At 53.0% G+C, this 11767-nt stretch overlaps 1 protein-coding gene across 1 annotated transcript in view; it reads left to right on the top strand.

Annotated features, from left to right (window-relative positions):
• The first annotated feature begins 5593 nt into the window (after positions 1-5593).
• Positions 5594-11767, top strand: part of FTCD (formimidoyltransferase cyclodeaminase) — a 30878-nt gene continuing 24704 nt past the window's right edge. The window contains exons 1-4 of the mRNA XM_054043537.1: positions 5594-5760; positions 8795-8978; positions 9771-9899; positions 10744-10832. Of these exons, the coding sequence (XP_053899512.1) occupies positions 5707-5760; positions 8795-8978; positions 9771-9899; positions 10744-10832 (456 nt within the window). The 5' untranslated portion in view covers positions 5594-5706. The remainder of the gene's footprint in view (positions 5761-8794; positions 8979-9770; positions 9900-10743; positions 10833-11767) is intronic.

Genomic DNA, 11767 nt, shown 5'->3' with positions numbered 1-11767 from the left:
TTGTGACCATCTAGTCCAAGGGTGGGCAAACTTTTTGGCCTGAGGGCCACATCGGGGAATAGAAATTGTATGGTGGGCCATGAATGCTCACAGGATTGGGGTTGGAGTGCGGGAGGGGGTGAGGGCTCTGGTTGGGGGTGCAGGCTCTGGGGTGGGGCAGAGGATGAGGAGTTTGGGGTGTAGAGGGTGCTCTGGGCTGGGACCAAGGGATTCAGAGGGCAGGAGGTGGATCAGGGCTGGGGCAGGGGTGTGGGAAGGGATGCAGGTTCCGGCTGGGGGTGCGGGCTCTGAGGTGAGGCTGGGGATGAGAGGTTTGGGGTGCAGGAGGGTGCTCCGGTCTGGGATCGAGGGGTTTTGAGAGTGGGAGGGGGATCAGGGCTGGGGCAGGGGGTTGGGGCGTGGGGAGAGGCTCACGGTTGCAGGATCCGAGCAGCGTTTACCTCAAATGGCTTCCGGAAGCAGTGGCATGTCCCTTCTCCGGCTCCTACGGAGCGCCGGAGGGGGCCATTGGAGCACATAGGAGCCGGAGTGGCGCCATGCCGTGGCTTCTGGGAGCCACATGGAGTGGCCCCCGACCCAGCGCCCCGGCCGGAGCGGGGCTGAGCTGCGTGGTGCGGCCCCCGACCCAGCGCCCCGGACGGAGCGGGGCTGAGCTGCGTGGTGCGGCCCCCGACCCAGCGCCCCGGACGGAGCGGGGCTGAGCTGCGTGGTGCGGCCCCCGACCCAGCGCCCTGGCCGGAGCGCCAGAGCAGGGCAAGCCCCAGGCCCCGCTCCCCAGCAGGAGCTCGCAGGCCAGCTGAAAACGGCTCACAGGCCGGATCTGGCCCGCGGGCCGTAGTTTGCCCACCCTGGATCTAGTCAGACCTCCTGTACAGCACAGGCCAGAGACCTGCCCCACAATCATTGCTAGTGTAAGCGGGCGAATGGTCCCATTATTGTGGGGAACTTCCCTGGCTTCTGCACTACCCCGGTGAAATGGGCTAGCGGAAGGATCTGAGTCCTCGCTCCCACTCCCTTTACCCAGAGGCCTGCCTGCCCTCGAGGGCTCCCCTTCCACTCTCCTGGGGGGCAGAGTCCTCGCAACCCCTACAAGGCTGGCCCAGGATACCTGAGGGGTTCAGCGCCTAATCTTGTTGTGGTCACTTAGGGCAGCGACTAGGGTGTCCCCACTCCAGGGTGCTCTCTGCACTGGGCACTTCCCTGGCCCACTGATCGTTACATATAGTTCAAAGCAAATACAATTTATTAAACAGCAATCCGTTTTTAAAAAATAAGGAAAACATGGGGAAGGTTAAAGGAAAACCCGTCACCCCGTTCTGTGGCACAGGGACACCACAACCAGCGTCTCTGGAATGTCAGGGCAGTTCACAGTCTGTTCCTCACACGTCCCAGGCCCTGGCTGTGCTGCAGGTCAGACACTTGCTCTGGCGGTGGCCACACGCCCTCAGGCTCTAGGCGGCAGGACCGTTCTTCCCAGCGTCAGCCCCCCCGTTGGGGTTACGATCCCCCTCCAAGTCTGGCCTGCAAGGCCTCTTGGCTGAGGGTTTCTCCCTGTGCTGGGCCCGCTGCCCAGGGTCCCCCTCACTCGGCCCAGCTGCTCCCCGCTCCTGGCTCCAGACTGCTCCAGCTCCACTCTGCCTCCAGCCCTGGGCTGCTTGTCTGGCCCCTCTGCCTCTGATTGCTGCACACACACACACAGCTCTGCTCCCAGCACAGGTCTGCTCTCTGGGCTGCTTCTGCGGCTCTGCTCCCAGCTCTGACCTGCTCCCTGGGCGGCTTCTCTGGTTGTTCTCTCTGGCCGGCACGACTCTGCTCCCCAGTTCAGGCCCTGGCCCTGGCCCTGGCCCTGGCCCTGCTCTCTCCTTAGCTCAGTCCCACTCTGTCTGATCCAGGCAATTCCAGCTCACACAGAGGATGGGACACTCCTGACCTCCTGACTCCCTCATTGGCCTGCCCGCCATGTCAATCAGGCTGACCTGGAGCATTGGCCTCTCCCCATTGTTCCTGGGGACTGTCGGTCTCAGGGTCCTGATTTCCCATGAACCCTTCCCCTTTCTTTTGGCACTGGGGGCTAGCCAGCCAAAAAAACCCCCACTGAGTTTTAGTAAGGGACCAACATTTCCAGTCTGCCCCATGGGTCCCAGGGAACAGTTCTGCCTCTCCGCTCGAGCCAGTACTCTAATCAGCACAGTATTCTTCTTAGAGTGCCATGACGGGTCCTCCTCCTGGTTCCTTCTCCTGGCAACAGTAGCTCTTTCAGATCACTAATGATGTTCATCCGTAGAATCCCTGGGACTCCTCCCACATAGCTTCCTTCAGAGGCTTTGTCTTTCAGGATGAAGTTGCATTTTCCTGGCAGTGTCTGGCCCATGTAGTCTATGTCTGCTTTGAGGCATCCCACCACTGGGATTGCCAGTCCATTAACTGCTATTAGAGGCACAAACTGTGTGTTGTGCATGGTCAGCTTCTTGTCCTTCAGATATTTTTGAAAACGTGACTCAGTAATGGTGGTGACTTCTGAGCCAGTATCTAACAAACATCTGGTCTTCACCCCTGCTATACATACTTCAGCAGTTGGACAGTCTCCAAATGCTCGCGTACAGAAGTCGCTAGATATGCTGGCACTGCCCATGTTCCTTTCAACACTGTATGCAGAGTGATTTTCCACCAAGGACAGGCCTAGCAATCCTTCTGCCACTGCTTGGCCTTCTACAGTAGATGGACCACTCACTCCTGGCGCCCCATTGGTTTCGAGTGCCAGGGACTCTGCTTTCCTTCTCAGTGGACATTCTCGGCTAGTATGCACTGGACTTTCACAAGTGTAACAAATGTACCTTCCCAGCTCGTCCTTCAGTGGGGATCTCTGAGATCCTGGTGCCCTTGGTATTTTGGCATACTAATGGGATTTTTTTCTTTCATCAACTAGGTCATCGCTTTCAGCATCTTTTCCTGTTGGACCGCTTTTTGGACAGCTTCGCTTAAACTTTCCAATGTTAACTGTGTTTGGGGCAGGGTCTTTTCCCAGCTGTTGCATTCACTAGGCCCCCACTTTGTGTACGGGGATTAGGGTTGGCCGTCTCTTCCACAGGAACTTCCTGTTCTTCCGACCACATAATGGCAGCCTGCGTGAGTTCATGGAACTTCTCACCACTCTCTTCCTTCAACCTTCTTTTCATTTCATGGTGGAGGGAACCATCCTGGAGCCCCGGACCAACTGCTCTTTTAGAACCGTATCTGGGTCTGGAACTTGTCGAGGGTCTCGCTGCTCCACTTTGCTCATTCTTTCCTGGAGATCATACGCATATGCAGGGAGTTTCACCGGGCTCCTGCTTTCTCTCAAAGAACTCCTTTAGTTGGGTTCCAATAGGTACCTTGTCTCCATACACTTCTAGGAGGAGTACAAACACCTTTTCCACATCTTTCTTGTCTGTCATTGCCATGAACTTTACTGTGGCCCTGGCCTGGCCCTTGAGGTGTTCCTCTATGAAGTCCACATGATCTTCTTCAGGTACTCTTACAAGCAGAGCAGGCTTCACAGACTTGACCTTCTCCTCTACCATAATGTCTCCTGGTCTAGTCAGGAAGTCACTAAACTCTGTGACCTTCTGCTCCCGTAGGACATAAATAGTAGGGGGTTTCTTAGCTTCTGATACCTGTTGGTCTATTACTGCCTTAGTCAGTGATAAGGCTTCTCTCTGTTCTGTTCTAACTTGTTGTAATGCCTCAGCTTGGTCTGATAATCTGCGCTGAAGTTCAGCAAACTGGGCACGTAGTTCTTCAATTCCAGCCATGGTAGGTTTCTCGACCAGGCCTGGACAGTGCTACCAGAACTCAAATAGTAAACCAATGGGGTGGACCCTATGGATAGGATCCTGTTTGTGACACCAATTATGTAAGCGGGGGAACGGTCCCGCTATTGTGGGGAACTTTCCTGGCTTATACACTGCCCTGGTGAAATGGGCTAGCAAAAGGATCTGAGTTCTCGCTCCCACTCCATTTACCCAGAGGCCCGCCTGAACTCAAGGGCTCCCCTTCCACTCTCCTGGGGGGCAGAGTCCTCGTAACCCCAACAAGGCTGGGCCCAGGATACCTGGGAGGCTCCAGCCCCCTGAGGTCCGACTGGCCGAGTCCCAGAGCAGCAGGAACAGGAAGTTGCCTGACAATTGGGCTCTGCCCTGTTCTGGACTGTGTGCCTTGTGCTCTCTGCTGCCCCCCACCCCCAGCTCATTTTCCTGGCATCCCGACCCGGCTTGATGCCTGGCATCTGACTGGTGGTTCTGATCTCCAGACCCCTGCCTCTGACCAGTGATATCCTGACCCAGCTGACTCGTGAGTCCTGTCTCATGATTGCAGACTCTGACTACTAGGCAGGCAGGCTCCTTGAGACGATCCAATGAGTGACAGGGGGGAGGGGGTAGAGGAGCGAATGATGCGGGTGGGACCTTTTGGGGGAAGAGATGGAGAAGGGGCCAGGGACTTGAGGGAAGAGGTGGGGCAGGGCCTTGGGGAGAAGACGCAGAGCAAGGGGAGGGTCTTGGGGGGAAGTGGCGGGCCGGGAGTGGGGCCCCGGGGGTTCAGTTATCAGCAATTATAAAGGCAACTCTTTTACCCTTTTTACATATTGGCACAACATTGGTTTTCTCCCAGTCTTCTAGAACTTCCTCAGTGTTCCAAAATTTATTGAAAATCAACAGCAGTGAGCTCCTCAGTCAGCTCTTTTCGAACTCTTGGATGCACATTCTCTGGACCTGCTGTTAAAAATGTCTAACTTTAGTAGTCGCCGTGTGACATTTCCCTGAAATGCTCGTGGAAAGGAAAGAATGTTGTCATCATAGGATGAGATTACATCATCTGTTTTCCCCCCAAATACAGAACAGAAATATTTACTAAACACTTCGGTCTTCTTTAATCATCCATAATGCAAAATAAATAAATACATAAATAAAAATTCTACCTTTGCCATGTAATAAGGACCAATACTGTTGTCAGGATTCTTTTTGTTCCTATGTATAATTAAATCCTTGTGTGTCTATGTCTAGGATTTGCTTGTCTCTGTCTAGGATTATGAGCATAGAATAAACTGTGGGCTACTGAAGAAAGTGTCTTCTATGGTTGATTTATCAGCAAAAAACAAACAAAAAAAGGGGGGGGGGGGAGAAGAGAGCCTATGAACTGGGGTAGAATTTGTGTCTTTTTCTGTTGTAACAGAAACATATGTTTGTATTTTATTTGTCTTTTAGAACTACTGTTACATGGGTAAATAAGTATTGGCTGCTCTTAATGAAACTGAATCAGACAACAGCCTGACAACAGAGACTGAAGCCCAGGTTATAACAGAGCAAGACTTGCCCATTAACGTTCCAGGTACAAATGATCCGTGAGTGCAGGGGAGTCACTCCTGAGTGACATCAGCGTAAAGGACAGTAGACTCAGGCCAGTAACTATAGGCCAGATGGGCTTCCCTGCCAAAAGTTTCCTCTTATTTGTTTAATTAAGAAAGTCTCCTGCTATTGGCTGCAGTTTCGGGTAGTTAATGAGAAACCCTGGAGATTGGGAAAGGTCACTGGCTAGGCCGTATAAGGCTCTGCTCTTCTAGTTCCATTTCTGCAGCCGCACAGGTCAGAGCAAACACCCAGCATTACATACACTGAACAACCCAGTGCGGCCAGGCCAAGGCACTCCCCTGGCAGGAACAAAACCAGCACGATGTCCAAACTGGTGGAGTGTGTCCCCAACTTTTCCGAGGGCAATAACAAAGAGGTAAGGGGCCGTGTGACTCGCTTTGTGGAGATAAACTGTGTGCAAGGGCCTTGGCTTGTTTGCTTTTCACCTGCCCTGGGTGCTGCTTTATGTTGATTGCCTCTGGGACGAAGCGATGGCGTTTGGGCTGGAGTTAATGCTTGTAACTTGTCTTCAGATGACAGCTCCTCCGGCACGTATCAGCGTGGCCCCCAGGGTGCACGGCCCAATGACCTCACCTCCCCCAGTGCCTCTCAAATGCTCCCATGGGAATCCGGGGTGAGACTCCCTGAGCTCCAGGGGCAGGGAGCAGGCCCTGCGGTGTGCATGTCACAGCCATTTGCTCCAGATCACCTCTGGGGAGACTTGCGGCTGTGGCTTGGGTCCCACATCGTCCGAGCTGGGGCTGAGCGAGGATGCCATCCCATACCCCCTCCCCCGGAGCGCTCCTGGCTGGAGCAGGCTAGTTTCCCCAGTGCCATGAGACCATCCAGCTCCAGGGGCTTTGGCACTGAGCAGCCTCGCTCCGGTTCTCCAGTGGGGGAGGCTTGGGTGCTTGCCATGCCCTGCCCTTGCTCCATTGCTGCTGTTAGAAGTTTCCTTCGCCCAGCCAGTGCTGGAAAGGCCCAAGGCCAAGCTCACTGCCCCGCTCTTCCAGAAGAACAGCAGCTGGAATCCCCGCTCCCTCCTGCTGCCCTCTGGTCCCGGCGCAGCGCTGCGCCTCCTCCCCGAAGCTCCCAGCGTTACTTACAGGTGGGCCAGGGAGCACCGGCACTTCCCATTAGAAGACCCCGATTCAGTTGCTTATAAGTTTGCCAAACTTTAACCATTTGAGCTGAAATTTTCCATGTTGTCCTCAGCCTGATCTTCAGTTTGACTTTACATTTCACCCCAAACAGTTCAGTCGTTTCTGAGAAAATGGTCAGGGAAAAATACATCGGTTTGCCCATGTTAAAATATTCTGACCCCCTTTCTTATGAGAAGCTCCAGACCCCCGTGCTTGGAGAAGGCACTGGAAACGTGACGTTCCCGGCCGTTGTGTCCGGAAGGTGCCGTTGCAATACCTCTAAAAATCCACCCCGATTTGGCCACCTCACAAGCTGCTGAAAAATCAGTTTGCGCACATGCAGCCTGAGTTCTAATGCGCTGCCGAGTCTGTCTGCACTGAGCATGCTCCACCCAGGGCTGGGCAGCCGTTTGAGGAGGAGACTGGGACACGGAGCTGGGCAGGGCACTGAGGCGGGATGGGGAAGCCAAGGAGACAGCCTGGGATGGGGAGCCAGCGTGTGTGGAAGTGACTGGAGAGCTAGACAGCTTGCACAAAGGGCTGGAAGAGGGAGAGTGGAGGAGTGGAGACTGGAACTGGCAAGGGGAGGAGAATTGGACTGGGATGAGGAGCCAAGTGTGGGGAAGAGGCAGGACTGGGACAAGGACAGGTTTCAGGGTATGGGGAAGAAGGGTCTGTGACCTCTAGAAAACATGTCCCCCTTCTCCCCCCCCCCCCCCCCCCACCTCCCCGAGCCTGGGATCTCTGAGTCTCACCCTTCCTCTGCTGCCAGCAAAAATCTGTGAAACCAACTGGGTGTCTCTCCCCCACAGTGCTCCCCTGGGCACCGAAAGAGGCAGGAGTCTGGTGGAAAAAATAGCATGTGATCATGTCATTGAAGGCGGTGCAATCCTGCGTGTGCACCAGGGGGCTCTGTTAATGGTCCACAGGCAACCTTGTTACTGGCATTTCCAAACTTTTGAGTGTTTGACTTTGCAGCATTAGCATTTTTAGCATAGCTTTTGTGTGTAACTCTGATGTGTATTTGGAGGAGTATAAAAGGGGCATCAGGCCATTGCACTAGGTGCCCCCACCATAAAGTTCAAAACCAGAAATAAAACTGTCAGCAGAAGACAAAAAAATATTGCTCAGGCATGCAGGAGTGAAATCAGGAAGGCCAAATCACACTTGGAGTTGCAGCTAGCAAGAGATGTTAAGAGTAACAAGAAGGGTTTCTTCAGGTATGTTAGCAACAAGAAGAAAGTCAAGGAAAGTGTGGGCCCCTTACTGAATGAGGGAGGCAACCTAGTGACAGAGGATGTGGAAAAAGCTAAAGTATTCAATGCTTTTTTTGCCTCTGTCTTCACAAACAAGGTCAGCTCCCAGACTACTGCACTGGGCAGCACAGTATGGGGAGGAGGTGACCAGTCCTCTGTGGAGAAAGAAGTGGTTTGGGACTATTTAGAAAAACTGGACGAGCACAAGTCCATGGGGCCGGATGCACTGCATCCGAGGGTGCTAAAGGAGTTGGTGGATGTGACTGCAGAGCCATTGGCTATTATCTTTGAACAGCAAGGGTATTGAAAACTGAATTATCTCATACACTGACATAAAAATGTATGTGTCACGGACTCTCAGGCCCAGTGCTCTCTTGGTGCCGTACAGTTCCTGGGAGTAACCCCCTTCAGTGTGACATCCTTTCGTGAAGGTTGCACTCTCTGGGGTTAGGCCCTTTGGTCCCGTCGCCTCCCAGGACCGCACCTCTGAGCCTTCAGGACGCCTGTCTCTCACCATGGGCCACCTCAGGGAGTTCACTCGCTCTGGACCCTCAGGGCCTGCTCCCAGAGGGAGCAATGCCATCGCAATCTCTAGCCTGCCTAAATCAGAGGGGTTTATTGTATGTCTGGAACACAGCACAGACAGTTCTCAGGGCCTCGAGCACAGAAAGTCTCAGCACAGTCCTGCCTCAGCGCAGGGGACTGGACTAGATGACCTCTCAAGGTCCCTTCGGGTCCTACATTGCTCTGATTACGCTGAGCAGTTACTTTTCAGTCCCCGGTGCAGGCTGTGATTTGGAGCTGGAGGGTAATGTTAGTGCTTTGAATGTGAATGATTCCTCTGTGAGCCAAAGTCTGGCTCTCGGCTCACTTTTGGGTGTGCATTTGAAGCATTAACAAACCCAGCCACGTCTCGGCTCCTTTCTTTAGCAGACTCCATGCTGGGCTGCCTATTGAGAGGAAGCGTTAATGGGCCTGGCGGAGCCCCCTTCTTCGGCTTGCTCTCTTGCAGGTGATCGATGCCATCGGCGAGGCCATCTCTCAGACACCGGGGTGCGTCCTGCTGGATGTAGATGCTGGCCCATCCACCAATCGGACAGTCTACACCTTTGTGGGGAGTCCAGACGCCGTCGTCGAGGGGGCTCTGCGTGCAGCCAGAGTGGCTTTTCAGCTCATTGACATGGGCAAGCACAGAGGTGATCAGAGTGGTGGTGGGGCAGGAGTAGGTGCTGCTTGGCGGGGCCCAGGGGAGTGAGCAGTGGCACAGCCTACTGCCGAAGGTCTCAGCTGTCAGGTCCAGCATGGATCTGGCTGAGGTGATTTGCCAGAGCCAACACAGAGCAGCAACTTCAGGCCCAAACCGGAGCAGCCATGAGGGCGGGCTGTGCTCGAGTCACGGGGTCTCCCTGGGAGCACTACTCAGATTGCTATTGGACGGCTCTCCTTCTCCGGTCTCACGACGTTAAGGGTTTTTCCTCCCTGTGATGTACAATGGAAGCTGAGCGGCAGCTGTTAGGGGAGCCGTGCGCTCCCGGCCGCTGGAGCTACATTGCACAAACACAAAGGGCAGTCACTTTTCAAACAGAGCCTCCCCATGTCCTGTGGGAGGCCAACCAATCTACCCAGGCAGGCGCACGCTGTGATAGGAGCAGAGATTCCACATCTCCCTCTGACGACCCTGAACTTGTGGTCATTTTCTTTTTGGCTGGACTAAACAAGGCGGACGGTTGAGCAAATACAGTGTAATTGGTTAGTCCTGTGACGTCAATGGCCCTGACGCAGGAGGGGAGTTAGTCTAGTCCTGAGATCATAAGGAATGAATAAATAAAGTCCGGCCATCTCTAAACTGGCTCATCCTCTCCTCCCCTCCCCTTCCCCCCACACCCCCCCATGTCCCTCCAGGCCTCTATGCACATCTCTGGAATGTTGCTTATCCTCTTCAAAAGATTTCGTGTGCTTCTTATAAACATAACACTTTGCTTTCCTAGGAGAACATCCCCGGATGGGTGCCCTGGATGTCTGTCCTTTCGTCCCAGTGAGGGATGTCACCATGGAAGAATGCATTCGCTGTGCCAGTCTGTTTGGGCAGCAATTGTCAGTGGAGCTGGGCGTGCCTGGTGAGTTGGTGATGGGGAGGGGAGAGAATTCTGTCTGTACACACCTCTTTTCTGACCCCTTCAGTAATTCCACCATCTCCCCCTGTGCTCACATTGACACAAAACATTGTTCCGCTCCGATTCTGCACTGGGACTGTCCTGCCATGATAAAAACAAATAAACCCCTTTTAAAAGAGTTAACTTAGGCTAAAATGTCTGTCATTAAATTATCCCAGCAAGAGAAGTGTATGAGCTTTGAAATCTGTCACACATGAGCAAGAAGGGCCAAGGTTTCCTAAAATATCACAAGTGATTTGGGGAGCCCAACTTGAGAGACAATTGGGAGAGTCTGATGTAGAGGCGGGCTGCTCAGCCCTTTCAGAAACTCAGCTCCCTCGAAGAGTCTCAGGACTGGAGGCACCCAAAATCACTAGCCGCTTTTCAAATTTTAAGCCCTAATTAGTAGGCACTCTTGGGAGTACTAGTAAAAATGTGTAGGCCCTGCTGAGAACCCTTCGTACGTTACCTCTGTTCTTGGTGGCAGGAAAGTGCCGAATCGCTAACTCATGACTTGGCTAAGCAAATGAAGGAGAAGCTGGTTTCAGTGTATATTTGTGATTTCCAGGCCTACACAAACATAGTTATTGATTTAGAACCCGAGAACTTTTATCGCTTTCCGTATGTGTGATTTCACTGGGGGCCGAATGTGGTGTTCATTGCCTTGGTGCATTATGTTAGAGCTGGCCTGTATTTGAACACCTTGAGAGATATTCAGGGCTTTTCCCAGTTTCCGCACCCACGCTAACATGCATGTGTTGGATGGCTCCAGGCCAGTGGTTCGTCACGTATGAATTTTCTCTTGCAGTGTACCTGTACGGAGAAGCAGCGCGGAAGGAGAGCAGGAAATCTCTGCCAGCAATCCGAGCCGGGGAATACGAAGCCCTCCCTGAAAAGGTTAGAGTCCTCGTGATGTCTAGGAACGGCGGGGAGGGAGCGGCACGCTGCACATGGAACCAAAGGGTGCTGCTCACATTAGAGTGAGGGAGCCTCCGTGGATGCTCTAGGCATTTTCACTGTTACATTTACAGTCTGCCAGCTGGGCGTCACAATACAGTGTCGCCAACACTTGTGATTTTGCAATGAGTCTCCTGGTATTTGGTGTGTCTGTTAAAGCCCCAGCTCCTGGAAGCATCTGATGAGGTGAGACTCTTGGCTTTCATTTCCTAAACAAAGGAAGTTTCTAGCTCTCTTGGTTACAGAGAAAAACAAACATGTGACCTGAGTGCAGCTGAGGTCTGAGAAGCCAGAGGGCAAATAGAAAGGACCTGACATTTCTTATTCAGTCTTTTTATTTTTAAGTCTCATGATTTTTAAGGCCTCTCACCGTTTTGGGGGTCCCGACTCATGACTTTTAAAAGTTTGGGGCTGGCAATACTGACAGTAGTGTCCATATGGTGACTTTCTAGGCGTGCGGCAAAAGGGTGTTTGGAGGGCTGAGGTTGTCCTTCCTAGGCCATGCAGGGGTGGAGAGGAGTTTCTGGAGGTGCCCAGCGGAGCTGCTGTTGAGCTGATCCTGTTAATGCTGCTGAGATCGTGTTGTATTGTTAAGGTGTGTCGGGGCTTCTAGGGCCAGATTTTTACAAGGATTTAGGTGCCTAAAGATGCAGAAGCGCCTAATGGGATTTTCAAATGAGCCTAGGTGTCTTTGGTGCCTAAATACATGTAACAAGCTGAGCCCTAGAGCCTTGCAAAGGCAGGTGATTGGTGATTTTAAAAATTTTTAATTTTAAAAATTAAATGTAGAAAGTCTGTGAACTTGATAGGGCTGAAGTGCCTGGTCTTTTTGAGCATAAAAGAGGTTCATAAAAGTGCTGGACCAGCCCTGAAGC

This window comes from Malaclemys terrapin, chromosome 11 (assembly GCF_027887155.1).
Source record: "Malaclemys terrapin pileata isolate rMalTer1 chromosome 11, rMalTer1.hap1, whole genome shotgun sequence".
Lineage (NCBI taxonomy): Eukaryota > Metazoa > Chordata > Testudines > Emydidae > Malaclemys > Malaclemys terrapin.
The sequence above is the reverse complement of the archived record's forward strand: the minus strand, read 5'-3'. Positions and strand labels throughout refer to the sequence as shown.